The sequence below is a fragment of the Strix uralensis genome, chromosome 13 (genome assembly GCF_047716275.1).
Source record: "Strix uralensis isolate ZFMK-TIS-50842 chromosome 13, bStrUra1, whole genome shotgun sequence".
Lineage (NCBI taxonomy): Eukaryota > Metazoa > Chordata > Aves > Strigiformes > Strigidae > Strix > Strix uralensis.
In genome coordinates, this window is record NC_133984.1 from 20,821,400 (window position 1) to 20,839,524 (window position 18,125).

The window sequence follows — 18,125 nt, forward strand, 5'->3', positions numbered from 1 at the left end:
AAATGCAGGTATTATTTTGGGTATTTTAGCTACTTGAGAACATTTTAAAGTTCATATTAATTTTTTTCTATTCTTAATGTTGGTTATTTAATATTTTAGTATTTTCACCTGGGAGAATTATACGGCAGAAGCTTTATTTATTTAACATTTTAACTTTGCATTTTTGATAGCAAGAAGTCAGAAGCACCCCACGATGCTCTATTTCAATCAATATCCTACTGAAAGTGCCACAGGTATGGAAGAGGTCCATTATAGGAATTTTGGATCCAGAAGGTCAGATTAAGAATGAAGTAATAATGAAATACAGAAGACAAATTAGCGATTTTAAAGTAAGGGCTAGTCCCATAAATTTTCATTTAGGTAAATGGCTTCATTCCTGAATGATGCAAGATTGATCCTTTGGATCCTTTGCTGGTGGCCAAGATTTACAAGGTACTAAAGATTCTAATTAAGAATAAAAGGGTTTGCAGGATTTTTAAGGACCATGTGAGAAAGTGATGTCTCTCAGGTCAACACGATCAGATACTAAGGTTTCAATTTTTCACATCCTGAACTGAGAATAAATATAATGGGCTATGTTACAGTAAACAGGTAACTCTTCCCTTGTATTGCAGCTCTGATCCACATACAAATAGTTGGTAGGATCAGACTGACTCTAAACAAAATACCCCAAGCCCTCATTAACAAATAATTTCTAAAGATATTTAAATTGATCCCTGGCTTTAGATTTTCTTGGAAACTAACAGAATTTTATATTCAGCACCCAATCACAAAAGATGATGTGTAGAGAATTAGCCGACAGTTACAGACTTAGAAGGGCGGCTGTGCTCTGGCAGACAGGGGCTTACGTGCAGTATTAAATTTTAGACTAAATGAATGACACTACACGAAAACCCTACCTAAGCATGGAGCCAGTTAACACACTAAATGCTTTCTACGGATTCTCTTTCATGACAAATACAAGATTTGTATGTGCTGTACCAGTACTAATATATAGTACCTTGCTACACAGTTAATGAACGAAAGATGAGTAAAACTTGCCACCTGATCAGGTTCTGCTTCAGAATGATAGCCATTGTGTCCATCCTGAATCTCCTGCATTGCATGAGGCAGCAGTAGGGCAAGAGAGAAGTAACAGGAAAAAACATGCAGACAACAGGTGAAAGGACAGAATCTTTTCTTTTTCTGTTTCCCTTTTTTTTTCTTTCCTTAAAAAGACAGCACATACTTTAACTCCAGTTTAGCTACTCAAAATCTTCCACTCCTGGCACAAACTGCTTTCCACAGAAAGGAATCCAAGCTATTAGCACTATCCTTTTGATGTCATTTGGCACATCACAAAATGCAAAATTTACTCCCTTTTTCACAGAAAAGTCAGTGCTGGTAGATAAGAACATAAAAGTATGTACTGTCTTTTTAAGACAAACGACCTTACTGTGAAGAAAATGAATTCAAAGTATGCGACATGCTTATCGATAGAAGAAATTGAGTACAGCTTGCAATGGTAGCATTAGGGGAAAACTCATGCAATCTTTCAAGGAAAAAACAGGTCGACATCAAATAGAAGTATCCAGACAATTTAAAAAAATGCTCTACTGTGTAAAACATGTTTCAGTTGAACTTTCCATTTTACGGTTTCACATATTGTTCCAGCAACTTCTGTGTTGTTGCTGGAAACCTAGTCAGTAACTTTACAGAACCTAAAATTACTTCTCATAGCAACATATGCAAACAATTCACATTTTAATGTTTATTCATTTTTGCATCATATTGGCAGCAAATCCTGAATATTAATTAATTCTCTTTAATAAACATAAGGTCCCTATGCACTCCAAAGAGAAGCACAGCTGTCATAGGGTCATATGAAGTAATTGTTTTAACACGTCCAGTCAAAATTGTTCTTCCCGTCTTCTTTCTTTATTAACTGGAGAGAAGTTGTGCTCATGACAGTCTATTACTCCCAGTTCACATGCAAAGAACTTCTCACTTGACAGACTGTAAAACCAGCCTCAGTCTAAATTTACAGATGCTTGCTGAAGTCAATTTTTTTTTACAGTATTTCTACAGAACCCTCAAAAAAGAAAAACTTAGAAGAAGAACTTCAGGTATCTTCAGATAATTTGAACTCTACAAGAGTTTGAAAAGTTATAATTAATTTTAAAACCCTTTCAAATTATAAAGGACCCCTAACACGTATGTATTGCTGGAATTCTGTTAAACAGAGATTACTTAAACTTCAGACCATAAAAATGTTGTTTCTAAAATTAAAGCAAAGTAGATATTGTGATGTCTGGAAGAAAATCTGAAGGATAACCAGAAAATACACCAAAAGATTTTAAATAAATGAAACAGAAAGAAGCACAGCAGATCACTGAAAGATCAAAGCCGTTACAAAGAAGTATGAAAAATTGAACGAAAACAATCAATTTTTGTTACTTAACCCAGACCAATTATTTCAAGAGCCATCTATTTAATAAAAAAAAAAAAATCAACTTGTGGATTTGTATGATTGGACTAAACACATCATTTTCAAATATGTAAACAAGGGATGAGAAAAAGAAATCATTCAGACTTCATCTCTTGGTTTGAGACTGAACAAGAGGTCTTTGTTTGAATAAAATTGTTGGACACATTTCATGAACAATGTCAGAACACTCTCCAGATCATTTCTCACTCCATAAATGTTACTAAGAGAGAGGGACAAGAAAACAAGGCATGCCCTTTTTATATCTCCAATGAAAAATGGGCAAGACCTAGTCTCAAAATTATCATTAAAAAGATGCAGGTCATTGCTCTAGTGTCTAACTTCAAACCTAACTTTCAACCCTACTGCAGGGTGGCAACAATTAAGGTAAAACATGTACAAAGGCAAGCATGAATTGGTGTCTTACTTAAATAGGATAGACAAAGACGTGACGCTTTTACCACTAAAATTCTTTAGCATAGATAACACGTTAGAGCTGCTAATACAGTACTCTGTAGTCCAAAGCATGTAAGCTTCAGTTGCAAGCAACCGTTTTGTCAAAATTAATGTAATAAAACTGAAGTTAGTATTGCACATTCATAACATAATTTAAAAATACTGCTCTCTCACACATTGACTTTTATTGCTCACAAAAACACTGTAATGTATATAAAGCATTTCTATGGCAAAGAAGCTGTTGCACTGCATAGCAAAATGGTCGGACTGGTTCATAAAACCATTAATGAAGTAAAGAAGAACGCTTGACACACCAAGATCTCACACAGCACAAAAGACAAACAGGTAGGAGGCCGTTTTACTGCTAGCCAAAGGTAATCTTACCCGTATAACAGGCCTCCTGTACACCTGTTAGTTAAAATATAAAATGTTATCCAACAAAACACACAGATTCGAGTTGTTACAGATACAGTATCTTACTTCATCAGATTTTCAGAAGAACTCTACTTCCAAACATTTTAATTATAGCCGGATTTTAGAAGAACAAAACAAAACTATGCAGATCTAGTAGCTCTCATTTGCAGAACTGTTTTAGTCTAAAAACAATCTAGCCACTTCATTTCAGTGATGTAACACATGCCAAGCTCTTTTGAAACATTCATTCCTAATCATCCAGTTACAATGTGCTATTGTGAAAAGAGAAGAAAGAGCCTGGTAATCCTTCTAGGTGGAAGACAGTAAGCCTGCAGTAACAGCCATGAAGTATAACCACTGTGACTTTTAGATTCAAATGGCCAAACAAGGATAGTGACAACTCTTCTCCCCTTATTTCTGAAGGTGTCTACATTCAGCTATTAGAATTGAAGCAATTTTCATTTATACGAACCCCATTCAAGAATACTCTCCAGGTGGAGTATGTCAGAGAAGACATACACAGCAGAGTTCAAACTCAGAGTGAGTTCATGTTGCTGTAGGGTTTAGCAAGGCAGAGCTCGGTCAGTGCTCTCCAGTTTCAGTGACTTCATTTGCAGCCCCTTTGCTTCTGTTTGATTCCCCCCTCCCCTAAATTACATTCTGGTAAGGTAAGCGACACAGAATAACATCAGTAACACCAGGAGATACAAGAATCGATATATTTACCTGTTTTTGCAAACATATTGATTGAAACATTAAAAAAAGGATGGAAGAAAGAGTAAAGCAGTGAGGTCCTGGTAAATCCTGCGGAAAGCAACAGAACTGCCCGACCAGTTCCAGAAGCAAACGCACACATCTGGCCCTACCTAAAGTTTCTAAGTTGTTGTAAGACAGTCTCTAGATGCAGCAATTCGAGGTATAATCAAAGGCAACAAAGACTCAGAAAACTGATCGGCGTGCATGAAAAAGGAAAGATGTCTCAAAGGAAAACTGAGTTATAAATGGGCATTATCTTTTTACATGTGAATTCCATAGTAATAATGAATAAACCCAGCCTGTTAGTGGCACTGACTAAGCAACTAATTGTACCACTGAACTTTCGCAGAAGCTACGTGCAAAGGAAACCCTCTCCTAAAGCATAGACACCACTTCACAAGATACTGGTCCTGAACGTAACTAAAGATATTCTAGGATAAAAAATTCCATGATGTTACACACATATATGGGACTTCAGATCACAGCAATGCAATCATGCCAAATACAATTTAGAAACAAAATTTCTGAATAGCACCAGGCTTAATCTTTTTTCTTTCATTTCTAAGAAACAGAGACTGAGGTAGAATTTTAATTAGTCTTTTAGACTTATTCCTGTTAAATAATATCCAAGCCGAGTTTGGTATAGAGAAGGATGTTATTTAGAACTAAAATATTTAGAATTAAAAAATGCTCTTTATTCCAGAGGAATGTGTTCTAACTCAGAAATAGGCTCAACACCAAGCTTACACACTTGGATTTTACTAAAATGAAGTCCTTGATCTACGGTGCAAATACAACATCGACAGCTGTACTGCAAGGTTTCCACAGTGTTTTATCAAAGATGTTAGCCTTGACCTGAAGTAAGCATTTGCAATTCAGCTGCTATAGTATGGAAGAGCTACACTTTTTTATGAGTATAAACTGCTGACTGTGCTGATAAGTGTGAAACTCTGTGAGGTGAATTTTTAAGTAGACTACGGTCAAAAACATTTTGTGGATTCATCTTCAGGCTTGGGCTGAATCTGACCTGCTGTCACAGAATCTAAATACGCTGTTTCTGGACAACAAACTTCTTAATCACAGAGCATATTGGAAAATAATTTAAAATCTAGTTAAAAACAAAAAAGATAAAATCTTCATTTAGCCATTTTGCATGAAGACCATGAAACTCTTTCAAATCTAGGAAGAAAAAAGGATCTAGATAGCAGCAGCTTGGTTTCTTAAAGGGACCTGAAACACAGGCGACTTTTGTCAATTTGTAAGAGAAGGAAAACTGTATATGCTCCACTCTTGATAGTTCAGTTGGCTGGCTGCACATAGGAAATGGCAAATGAGCATGAAAGAATAGGTGTAAAAAGGCATAACAGAACCTATCAGGCAAACCATACTGTGCAATCATTACCTTAGTGACAAAAACGTTACTGGGAGGGAATGAAAAGGCTAAGTTATTTTGTTTGATATTAAATTCTCTGTCTCTGGTGAAACCCCACAAAAAATTATAGTAATTTATGTTTTTTGCACAGTAACAAAGGCATAAGCATTTATTTTGGGGGAAATCTGGAGAGCTCAACTCTGTACTCTGAATGACACACACTAGAAACAATTTCAACTCGTAACTATTAATTTACTTCACCAAATTTTTTTTTACATAGTAATCAAGAGGAAAGACAATTCCCTTTTGGCATTTTATTCAAAACACTGACTTTTAATTTTCCTTTCACCCGTCTGAATTTTTACTCTGTAGACTTCAATGCCACTATTCTAAATATGGAGGAAAAAACAAAGCAGATTCAAAAGACTCCTACGCATAATGAGATGTTTCTAGTTCTGAAACATTCAGCAATCACTTAAGTACTTACCACCTGATAATCAAGGTAGCAAGGACTTTCCTGATCATTCACTCTTTTATCTTAAATCAAGGCATTCCTCAAATCACTTACCCTGTAGTCTCGGGACACACCTTCAGATGGGACAGACCCGGAGATCTGACTAGAAATGGTTGCAGCTATCAGCTGTTTACACCATTCCACATGGGATCCAGTTGGGCTACAAAAACAGAGTATTTCAAATTATTTAGCAGTAATTCGAAATGTATATTCAGAATAGCGCAGCAACTGAGCACATCCAGAAAAAACAAGACCATAAATGATCACTAACATCATAAAAATTAGCTTTGTGGGCAGAATGCAACTATTTTGCTGATCAAATTAGGGAAAACAGTTTTACTAGATTTTACCAGAGAGGTAGAGCTGTCAGTAGGTTAAAAGCAAGGTTAGGCTCCTAGGAACTTATAGAAATGCTGTTTTCCTTATCCAGTGTAACATTTTTTCCTCATTCACACTTTCTTTTTTTAAAATCCACCCATGTAATGAATTTGGTCAAGTAAAAGGAAACTCCTCACACTTTCCTTATTATTATTTCCTGATTATTCAGTAAATCCTCAAAATTAAATTACTCTATGGTAGTATTAAAAAAATTAAACTACCGTAGTGTTGTATTCTATATTAATATTAAATGTAGAAAATACATGTTTTCTAAAGGTTAAATTCTAGTTAGCCATATTTTTTTCCTATTCATAAAATAATCTCTGAATAATCTTCAGGACGGGCCTTCCCGTGCCACAGCAAGGAATTCTGCAGCAGAGGGTGTTTATAGGAACCCTAAAGACAAAGCATCTGAACAGCAGAAATCACACTAAATTCCAGACGATGCATTTTGGGAACAGACACCTGAACTAGCACTGCTTACAAACAACAGTATTGTGAGAAAAAATTGCACAGTTTGTTGCCAGCCACTTTGAAGTGCTCTAGGTCTGCTTCAAAATGCCAGCATCTGACGAAAAACTGGGAATGCCTGACCCCGAGTGCCACGGCAACCTCAGCTGATGTCTTAGATAACTGCCATTTCTTCAAACAGTTTAGTTGGGCTCTTCTACAGATTTAATGTTTATTCAGAAGTCAAATACAGAAAGAATATTTTAATTCATTTTTAGAATTCATTCGTGAACTAGCTTTGAATTGTGAGTATCCTGTGACACAGAAGTGAGTAACTCCATACGCATACCCAGCACCCAACAAACGCACCCCAACTTGGACATTAAGAGGGTGGGATAATGGCAGAAGATGACCAGTTACTCCTTAACTAGAGGTCTTCCCTTGCATTAGCTCTGCTAGGATTGGTAGATAGAAGGTGAAGAGCATGCAACAACTTCACACCTGAAATGAAAGCTCTTTCAGAACTTTTCTGATAATTTTAGTAGCTCTCTCCCACAAAATGCTGTTTTGCAACTGAAACACATCTGTGATACTCCTGCTCGAACAATAAAGGTAACTCTCAGGTTAGGACTGAACTCGAGTCCAGATTCACTTAGAGAAACTTTTTACTTGCGAAGGAATGCATGAGCTAGACCCTGCAGTAATCCCTTCCTGATCTCATTTATTTCTCCTCCTCTCACATCTCTTCATTTCTAGCGCATCTCTTTAAGGTTTGCCTACATTTGTTTACAAATAAGCATTTACTTCTTAATTAAGAAAAGGATTTATTTTTCCATGGTTTATCTTCACCGGGCATCACTAAATCAACATTAATAGCAGCAGGAAAACGAATGTGAACGCAGGTCCATCCCTTACGGTCAGTGTCTCAGGATGTATCAGCGTACCACAGGATGCTGATCATACCGGTGTGACTTATCACCATCTGTCAAGCGGGACACGTACCAGTACACGTCTTTTCTTTCTGTCTCGTCTGAGGCCACGCACGTTAGCATAGCCTGGTACAACCGTACTGGCAAATAAATAAATTCTATGACAAACGGACATTATAACTTTTCCAGGGTAGAGCAAAATTAGGAAAAGAAAGAAGGATGAAAATTAAGCTAGGAAGTGCATTAATAAGGAATACAAAGATGTAAGTTTTGGTGATAGAAAATGGACATTTGACTTCCACTTTCACTAGAACGATGTAAAACTCCAGGTTTTTCCTAACAGGAGAAAAGAGAATATGGAGACTGGAACCTGGCGTTGATTTTTAAATACAGTCTTTTTTCTTTATTTGTCATCTGGGTGAAATTTCCGTTAGTTTCTACTCCTTGTTTAAGGATTTTTAAATTCAGCTCTTTAGTCTGCCTCCAGCTGGAAACTTCTGCAGGCAGGCTCGGCTCTGCCAGGAGTGCTGAACTAGGATGCGGTAACGCCCGGGGCCAGGCTCCTGCTCCCCACCGCGGGTCCATCCCCGCCAAGCCTCTGCCACCGAGACACAAAGCCAGCGCCACACCGCTCCGGGACGCGACACCTCTGCACAGCCAATACCCGCTTGACTGAAAAATAAAACCGGGAATAAAGACGTAAAATCTGAGAAGTCTCACTTGGGTTTGCGACGATGGGAAACTACGCACTGCCCAAAAAAAAAAAACCCCGGGCCGAATCCTGCAGGCAGCCTCAGCCTTCGCAAAAACGGTGACGTTAAAGACGAAAAACACACAACCGCAAGCAGGAAACTTTGACAACGGCCAGTTCCCTCGCCGAGGGGAATCTGCCTGCGCGGTGACACAAAATGAACCCCCAGATTTACGCTGCAGTGGCTGCCCGGCTCCGCGCCACCGCGGCCGCCTCCGTTACCGGTTCCGCGGGGCGGGGCGGCGGCGGCGGCGGGGAGGCCACCCCGAGGCCGGGGGCCGCGCTCGGCGGCGGCGCGGGCCGAGGGGCGCCCGATGCCGCGGGGAGGGCAGGCCGCGGCGTCCCCCCCCGAGCGCGGGAAGCGGAGCCCGCTCTCCCGCCGCCCCCCCCCCCCCCCCTCCCCCCGCCCGCGGCGCGCCCTTCGCCGCCGGCTCCGCTCACCTGTCCAGCGTCTCCGTGCTGGCCTGCCGCGACCCTGCCGCCGCGGCGCCCCCCGCCCGCACGGCTCTCCGGTTCACGCCGCCGCCCTCCACCGCCGGCCCAGCCGCCGCCGCCGCCCGCTCCATGTTTCCGGCGGGCCTCGCTGCGCCGCCGGGATGGCGGACTCCCGCCCCTCCGCCGCGCCACCGCCGCCGCCCCCGGCCCGGCCCAGCCCTGCCGCCTCAGCCCGGCCCGCTCGGGCCCCGGCGGCCGAGAGCTGTCACCTGGCGGCGGGGCTTACCCACAGGCCTCCGCGCCGCCGCGAGGGCGGGCAGCGGCCCCGCGCGGCGGGGGAAGGGCTGGCGGGGCGGCCGCCGCCCCGGCGCGGGGCTGAGGGGCGCGCAGGGCCTGCCGGCACCCCCTCAGGGGCTGCCCCCCTCCAGCCCCCTCAGCGCCGGACCGACGTCGGCAGGCCCAGAAAGAGGCGAATGCTTTCAGTCCGTCAGACGCAAAGGGTTTAAAATTGACATCTTTATTTTTTTTCCCTTCACACGCATACATGGCAGACGGCTGTTAGCTCTCCCCCCGCCCCAAAGGCGCTTTGACAACACCCGGCCCCAGAGCGGTCCCGCGGTACCCAGCGAGGGCGGCCCACACTGTCATGGAAGGAGATTCCTGGTCAGTTATAAAAACTTGTTTTCTCAAGCATGACACAAAATGCTGTGAGACAATAAACTGAACTCAAGGCAGAGTTTAAAAATACATCAAAAGGAGGTAGTACGCAAATCATTTCTAGGCTATACCCATAACAGTGACACTGGGGTGGATAAGGCGTAAGCAAATGAAGGCATCCAACAAATAAACTTTCTAAATAACTAACTGGAGCCCTGCACAAAAACTATGTTATCTTCTCCGGCTCAGGGAAGTAAGAGTACAGAAAGGAAAAAACTACAATAACATTCTGACGTGGACACTGGGCATTCCGACATGGACAGTGGTGTTCACATCCCGGCCCTGCTTTTTCACCCCTCCTGGAAAAGGCACTCGGTGCCCGGAACTCTCTCATCCACCACCTCAAGAGCTTCCCCAGCTCCAAGAAGGATCCGACGGCCGTTAACGGGGCAGCTGCCGCCCCTGCGGCTGCACAGGGGGTTCAGGAGGTGCCGTACAGCGCATTTAAGTGGAGAGGAGAAAAGTTTTCTGTTAACGTTGATCAGTTTGTACGCCTACGTTCACAACTTCAGAGTAGTATTTTCCAGAAAGTATTGGATTAAAAACACCCCTACGTTTGCTGAATATTGACATGTAAAAACAGAATTAAAACAAGTATTTTACCTGTTCACTTGAAAAAAAATCCAAGCCCGCAGAGTTATGTTAGAGCGCTTCAAATACTGAAATTCGACTGAACCAGTAATACAAAGAATGGTGTGTATATATGTAACGAAGTAAGTGCAAAAAGAGCCATTCCATTATATTACACTTTCCTAAATGCAATAGGTTATCCTGTAGTGTTTACACAGTAAAAACTATTAGATTTTCCGAACTTCTCCACGCTGCTCAGAGATGTCGCCCATACGTTCAACTCCAATACAGAAACTTTAAATATTCTAATAAAAATAGCTTTTTTTATAAACCACAAGTAAGTAGAAGGCATATATACCAGAGTATGCATAGCTTTCAAATGTAAAGTGTATCATGAACAACTGAGTATCCTTCTTCATTTATCTGATGTAATGCATCTTGTTTACCTTAACATGTCAAGATTTTGGGACAATGCTGTTATTTTGGAAACACATACTGAAGAACATTGACGGGAGAATGAAATTTAGAGGACAAAAATAAGTCATATAAATCATGGGTATTTAGAACACACATATCGTATGCTCTGAGCTTCCCTGAAAAAATAGTGCAATTCAGTGTATATACTGAATTAAATCAAGAGGCGGTATACTTTTATTCCTTTGAAAAAATACTGTTCTAAAAATATTCAGATGTCCTCTAAACTCTATTTTTTGGAACTATAGCTTTAAATTTAGTTTTCATACGCAAACTATTTACACTTTATAAACTTGCAGAATTTCTAATAAACTATATTATATATACTTACACAAAACTTAATTTATATATATTTCTATCTTGCGGATCAAAACTCCCCACATGTACAATAATTTACAGTGACAGAAGCCTCAAGCATTAAAATATCTCCTTTAAAAGAACCATATTAGAGTCCTCTACAGATTCTGAATTGCAGTATTTCCTGGATTGCCTGAAATATCATTAAACTTCTGAGAAGATGCAAAATTTTAATTAAATATCAAGTAGAAAGGTTTGTACTGTCATAAGAAATGCTCGTAACTATCTAAAAAATACCTGAAAGGAACAAATTAAAGGTTTACAAGAAGCCTCTGAAATGAAGGACTGAAGCTAGAATTCACTGGAAGGTTCAATATAAGCGCACGCACTATATGCAAATCTTGTATACTGAAGTCCCTTAAATACTTGAGAATAAATTTGTTGAACAAAAAAGTTCAATTAAACAGTAAGCTATAAATGTAAAATTTTCAACAGTATTTATAACTGAAAATTTTTGCCTACTTTGGTATAAAAGCTCCTTTAAACAGGCACATTTACTTTCAGAAGATAAACACAAGCTTTAATACTATGGCTATTGCTGGATATCTAAGCAATGTCTCTGTGGGTCTGTTTTTAATTATATAAATCTTCTTCAGAACCATTTTATTCTGTATTAATCCAAAGAACCAATATTGCCAACAGTGATAATTTATAATATACTTTAGTGCTGAACAGTTAGCCCAAACAGGATTTCTCAGAATCTAGTACAATTGTCATTTGTTTAAAAAAAATATAAAATCAGTTTACAATAAAAAATAGATTTTTCTTTTATTTTTATATCTTTTGAGCTATTTGAACTTCTTACTTAGAAGCATATCAGTGAAAACCCTTCCATATTTTTCTTTATTTCAAAAAAGAAAAATTTGGAATTCTCAGGTAACCATAAAATTTCAACACTTGTCTCTGAAATCTTACAATATAATTTATTTTTATCTCATGAACTCCACAAACGTATTCCTAACAGGAATACGCACATACCTAATTTTACACAATGTGAATATTCCTATTGCCATTAATGTGTTTATGCATGACGTGTAAGACTAAGCATGAACTTCCTTATAGGAACATCGACCTAGAACGTAATAAATTAAAGCATTCTTATGAAAACAATAAATCGATTTAATTTCAATTGTACCAGACTTTCAAAAATAATTCTTAAAGCCCTCCATAACTAGAAGTTGATTACTAATGTTCCCAGTCCACAGGTTCCGAAAGGCACGTAACTGAAGAGTTGGTTTTGTTTATTTTGAAGTCCTCCTCAAACGAAGACAGTCTAAAATAATTTGTGTTAGGACAGTCTAATGTAAGGCATTAAAATATCCCTCTTTATACGATAGATCTACGTTAAGCACCACTTGCTATTACAGTATAGAACGAAGCCAACATTTTCTTCAAAAATGTGTTTGTACTTGGGACATCATTTGTGAGGGAGATGCTGATGAGGCTGATGAATTGGGTATCTTAGAATTATTTGTGATCTGCAGTTCTTCAAGTCTCCTTATATAATCATCACGTAACGCAAGGAGCTCCATGTAACGCTGCTCCACTGGATTTGGCTGCTAGAAAGAGATCTATATTAGTCTTATCACTTCAGTGCAACTGCTTGTACAGTTAGGCTGCTGTAGTATTTGTGTTTTCCTGGCATTACTCTCAGTATTTGTAGTTTCCAACATCTGTAACAAGTTGTAGCTAAACAGAAATACTGATTTCTATAATGCAAGAGCCCTCTGCCTTCCAGTTCTTCTCACCCAAAGAAAATCTTTACACAGAACAGTTCTTCCTACCTCAATAAAATCAGCCAGCACTTCCTGGAGCATAAGGATTTTATTTTCTTATTATCTAATACCGTGTGGAAGATAGGTGTGAATACCTTGTCCAAAGCTTTTCTCTTTTTTCTTGACTTATTAAAAGGTTTCAGATTCCAGAGGTCAGATGTCTCATCATCTTCCCTAAAAAGAGTCTTTAGCCAGACCGACTATTTTAGCCACACTGATCAGACTAAGATGAAATTCACGTCTTCAGATTAAGTAACTTCACTTACTGATGAAATTTACTTCAGTTTTTAATAGTAAATTTGCAACGTTGTGTAAATAAACAAGTGAAATAAATGCAGAACTTTATTACTGAATTCTGTAAGTAAACTTTAATGTGTTTAAAATCAACTGCCCTAGGTTTCAGGAGACTACTCACAGAAAGAGCATCTTAACTGTTTCCATTTTAAGCTTAGCTTCCTTTTTCAAATAGAAAATAAGTATTACAAATGTTCAAGACACATATAAAACCTGAAGTTACCTTCAGCTGTATAAAACCTGTCAGGAAGTTGCTGCTGTTTCCACAGTTAACTGCCTGTAATTACAAGCTATTAGCAGCACAGTTTCAGGAGCAAATGCCAACTCCTTGCCAGTTCAAAACCAGCTGAACCAGCACTATTAGGTGCACCACTCCCTGTGCACCCCAGATGAGGACGGTGACGAATGTTGAAGCAACTGTGGAAGTTAGATCAATGACCGAATGTACTTCGTAAGATGATCAGAGATGTAGGGTTAATGATTTTGCTAGTAACAGACCAGACTCTTCATTAGACTGAAGTCTGATGCAGAACATGTTTCTAAGTAATGGCACTAAGAAAGGTCACTGAAAAACTGTTTCAGGCCACATGTCCACTATTCAGTTGCTTAAGTCAAGATGAAGTATGGATTTCGTGTGCAGCAAAAAAAAAAGTAGCATTTTGCATATAAAAATGGTGAAAATGAGGGACCAGTAGTAGCAGCAGCATGGAAGATTATCACATGGGTTTGCATTTCTAATAAGAACTCCTGCCAAAAACCTTTCCTGAATAATGGCAAAGCGCATTTTTAAGTAGATTTACAGCTAATTTGCATGCCCTATAATCCTTCACTTTTTAAAATAAATCTTTGGATTCACCTTTTGCAAAATGCCCTCATCTTTCACAGAAGCAACAAGCGCTTTAAAACTAGAACCTCAAATTAAAACTGGCCACATACTTGTAAGAAAATACAGCAAACTGTCTTTCTTGCAGCCTCTAAAGTGTTGTAAATAATACAGGATAAATAAAGTAAATACAGCTGCAGAAAAGGAAGTGCATTGCTTGAAAACTCCTGATTCATTCCAGGGGCTGGATTGTGAAGGCTGCTGCTGTCAAAGATTGCTCCTTTATCTTTTCCTACTCCAAACTCCACAACTTATTAAGAAGGACAAGTAAGTCTCTGTACACCATCTTTACATGCCACATTGCTGAGATTTCTAGCAAGACTGCAAAACAAGCACTGAGTGTCCATGTACAAAACATTAAAAGCACAGAACTGAACTATGTGTAATGTGATAAAAGCTTTCCTGGGCTTCCAATCTGATCCACGTGTATAATTTTCAACAACAGCTTTCATCCAACAGTTACAGTGTAAACAATGTTGGATCATCCAAGTTACATAAAAAAAAAAATAAATCTTACCATAAGCCATCAATACAGAGAGCATTTTTGAAAGATAAAGGACCGAATAGGTCATCTTAATTTGTAAAAGACTTCATACACTCTCTGGGAAAAAGAAGACAGACCAAGCAAATGCAATTAAGCGTGTTTGTGATGCTAATGCCCTAACTCTTCAGGGATCAGTAAGCCCTATTTCTAAACACTGTCATTCACCCTTTAATAGCATCAAATGCCCTTAAAAAATGCCCCCCCAGCCCTGTCCCCAAGAGAAGGGGTTAGAAAGAGCTTGAGGATGACTTGATACTAAGCAGCGAAATAAGCTCAGTGCTCTGAGAAGAGCTGAGTCAAAAAAAAAAAAAAAAGAAAAAAAAGGAGAGAACTGAATAATCATTTTCACCTTTTTTCTCCATCTTTACAAGTATTAAAAACCTGAACAGATCACAGGTACTGTTCTACAAGTCAGTTGTGACACAAAATCCTATTTCTTAAGTCTAAAAGCACTTTGTACATTATAGAGAATTTACTTACTTGTTGCCGAATTCTTGGGTTCCACCTGATGTAGTAATTAACCCAGAGCTCTAAGTGACGCATACTGGCTACTGGATAGAGTGCTCGGTTTAGCTCTTTAGTATAAAAAGGATTGGTGTATTTAGACTTTTCACTGTTTATCAAAGACCATAACGATAATGTTTTCTCAGACACTTTCTAAAATGAAATTGAAATAAGAACAGTAAATATCTGCAAAAAAATCAGGAAATGCATCATAGAAGTCATGATTACATTCTAAAACTAATACACCTCTGATTTACGTAGAAGCATAGTAAGTTACTGTATTAGAAATATCCCAAACCCAGTGCTTGACAAGTATTTTAGCGACTGTATAGTCTTTAAGCTACTAAACCCAAGGAATTTACCATGCAACTGTTCTACAAGAACAAAGAAGTTCAAAACCACTGTCATGCAAGGAATATAACCAAATACAATACAACCAAAACTTTTTGTAATCATCTAGAGTCAAGACAGCAGTACAATTAAACAATCAGTGGTTTGACTAACCTCTTTTTCTCTAAGAGACTCACTGTTATACAAGAAAGTACCAAAGCGGCAGCTGTACAAGTGATCCAGGATTGTAATCAAGAACTGCTCGTTGAATTCAAAGGCTGTAGGAAACTAAAAACAGAAAAGACAAATTAGTTCTTTATATCATAAAGGAAAGAGATGCACATGCCCTGGTTAAGAGGCTAAAGGTGGCGTTTAGAAGCCTGAATACATCTACCAATAATTTTTAAGATAAAACTTTCATATACTGTATAGCGGAGTAAATAATCAGATGACATAAGGTGTTCCACTTTCTCAATCTACTCACTGAAAAGAACTCTTCTCAAAATGTTCTAATTACCTTTAATTTCTAAAAAGAGGAATAAGATATAGAATGGTTACAGTTAAATTTTTACTAGCAAGACAGGGTAAGGTATCCACAGTGCACTCTCTATTGTGCAGCACAGGAAAATAAGGGTTTAGTTCCTAATCCTTGGCCCTAAACAGACTAAGTTTGCTGCTTTGTTTCATTACTTATTGAAAATACAACATTTAAATCACAGCAGTCAACAGCTCCCAAGTTTCCTTTTCAAGCTTTGACAAAACATTTGTCCCTGTAGTTCAAGGGACAGCTTCACAAAAATGGTTAAAATGAAACAACCGACCCTATTAAAGAGAGTTGGATGCAATTCCTGTAAAAGCATTCTGCTGGATCACATCTCTCAATATCTTTTTGAGAAGCCCATATCCAAGACAGACCAGCCTTGCATGCATAGCCAACGTCATGTTAAGCAAGATAACTACAGCTCATATACCACTTTTAGAAATTGGGTAGAGAGATGGCACAGTTTAAAAGTCAATACACTCCTTTTTGACTACAGTATCAGAGGGGTATACTGTCCTCTTCAAATACCTTTTTTGCTTAAATAAAGATCTAGGTTTTTAATTCAGTAATCTCTTAGCAGTGTTACCTCTGAAGAATGATATAACATACCTGTTTGGACATCTGCCACACACAATCAATAAACTGGAGAAAGATGGGCGATCTGTCTGCATCAGCATGATTTTTATCACCATGGCCTATTCTCTGAAATGAAGCAATACAGCCTCCTGTTAACTGAAACAGTCTATTTTATGGCCAATAGGCATTATTTCTTATTTTGTGCAAGAATATTAATGCTTCTGTAATAATTATTAGTTTTACTTATTGCACCAAGGATGAGAGATTCAGATATACAGAAATACTGTAAAGTTGTTCCAAAGGTGTCTGAGAAAAATTCCAAAGTGGTAATTGGTCCTGTTACAAAAACCTGCTAGTTGTTGGACAAGCTGAACTGTTAAAGCATCTATTACTTTGCAAATAATCAAGACGTATTTTGAACTATATTTACGTAATAAGTTTGTTAAAAGCCAAATTACATACTTTGTCTTCTTTCATAATTTAAGCCACTGGAGAACCTAGATCAAACTATCCACAGAGATTCTCCTCTTCCCCTTCCACATTTGAACCTAAAGATTCACCCTGGGGTAGACAGTGAACATGAGCGAGCTCAAAGAAACGTTCATGTTCTTGACAGAAAAGTAACGCACATTTTTAAAGTTTGGGTGAGCCGCTTATTCTGGGAAGTCCAAAGTAACAATCAAAGGAATTCTCCCCACAGACAGAAAGTAGGTTTGGTAAAAGCTGTTTCATTCCTTTTCATATTTGATAGCTGAGAACAGATAAGAGATTCAGGGAAAAGAGATTCTATTAACTCCATAATTCTGCTTGAATACACTTGCCTGGAGGAGACAAAAGAAGAGCATGTATGTTGAACTAAAATGTTGTCTATCTGCCTATAAGATAGCAGGCTTAATGTCTTAAAAAAGTGAAAAATCATAAAACCAGTACACTACTCTGTACAATGATTTGCAGGATAGTTTAAAATAATAGAATTGAAGATGGGGCATTGTAGCTGAACTCAGTCAACAGTAGCAAATGACTAGAAAAGCACTATAGGGAAGACAAACAAATCGGCCTCCTTGCTCTTCAGTTTTCATAGTTTAAAATATGTGGTATCTGTTAACAGTCATACATGTGTTCAGTAAGGAGTGAAAGTCCTTCCACTTTGACTATGGCTAGCAGTTTTAGGACGTCTGAGTATTTTCCATCTATAATTATGTCTGTGTCATTTTTTTATATTAGAATGCATTATTAGAACATCATTCCACATAGCAAGCAATTTTATCATCTGGATAGTGTACTAAGGTCACTATACACAGAAAAGCTGGGGTAGGGAATTCCTTTTCAACAAGGAAACTTACTGTGAGCTTCGTTAGAAAATACAGAGAGGAACTATTAAGTAGGCTGCGATTTAGTTATTTCTTATTAAAACATCCAAACTGCAACCCTGGTAACATGAAATCATGAAGCTTGTTCTAACCCAGCCAGTATAAGAAACACCCTACTCTTCTCCAGCTCCCCACCTGAGGGAAGGTGTAACAACAATAGCTGCAGAGATGAGGTTCAGGAAATGCTAACTGCACTGAAGTGCCTAGTCTTCAATACTAAAACTCACAGTTCTATCAAGTAATTACACCAAACTGAAACAGAGCATATACG

The 18,125-nt window shown here is 38.7% G+C and overlaps 2 protein-coding genes across 8 annotated transcripts in view; both read right to left on the reverse strand.

Annotated features, from left to right (window-relative positions):
- Positions 1-9,102, reverse strand: part of MTMR1 (myotubularin related protein 1) — a 39,696-nt gene extending 30,594 nt beyond the window's left edge. The window contains exons 1-4 of one of the 4 annotated variants that reach the window (XM_074883205.1): positions 8,926-9,102; positions 6,031-6,136; positions 3,305-3,328; positions 1,045-1,095 (exon numbers count right to left, since the gene is read on the reverse strand). In XM_074883205.1, the coding sequence (XP_074739306.1) occupies positions 1,045-1,095; positions 3,305-3,328; positions 6,031-6,136; positions 8,926-9,050 (306 nt within the window). In that variant the 5' untranslated portion in view covers positions 9,051-9,102. The remainder of the gene's footprint in view (positions 1-1,044; positions 1,096-3,304; positions 3,329-6,030; positions 6,137-8,925) is intronic. The other 3 variants (XM_074883206.1, XM_074883207.1, XM_074883208.1) reach the window with 3 other exon arrangements.
- Positions 9,103-9,420: 318 nt separating this feature from the next.
- MTM1 (myotubularin 1) overlaps positions 9,421-18,125 on the reverse strand; it is a 46,595-nt gene continuing 37,890 nt past the window's right edge. For 2 of the 4 annotated variants that reach the window (XM_074882288.1, XM_074882285.1), the window contains 4 exons: positions 16,518-16,610; positions 15,542-15,655; positions 15,014-15,190; positions 12,603-12,997 (listed from right to left, as the gene is read on the reverse strand). In XM_074882288.1, the coding sequence (XP_074738389.1) occupies positions 12,818-12,997; positions 15,014-15,190; positions 15,542-15,655; positions 16,518-16,610 (564 nt within the window). In that variant the 3' untranslated portion in view covers positions 12,603-12,817. The other 2 variants (XM_074882287.1, XM_074882286.1) reach the window with 2 other exon arrangements.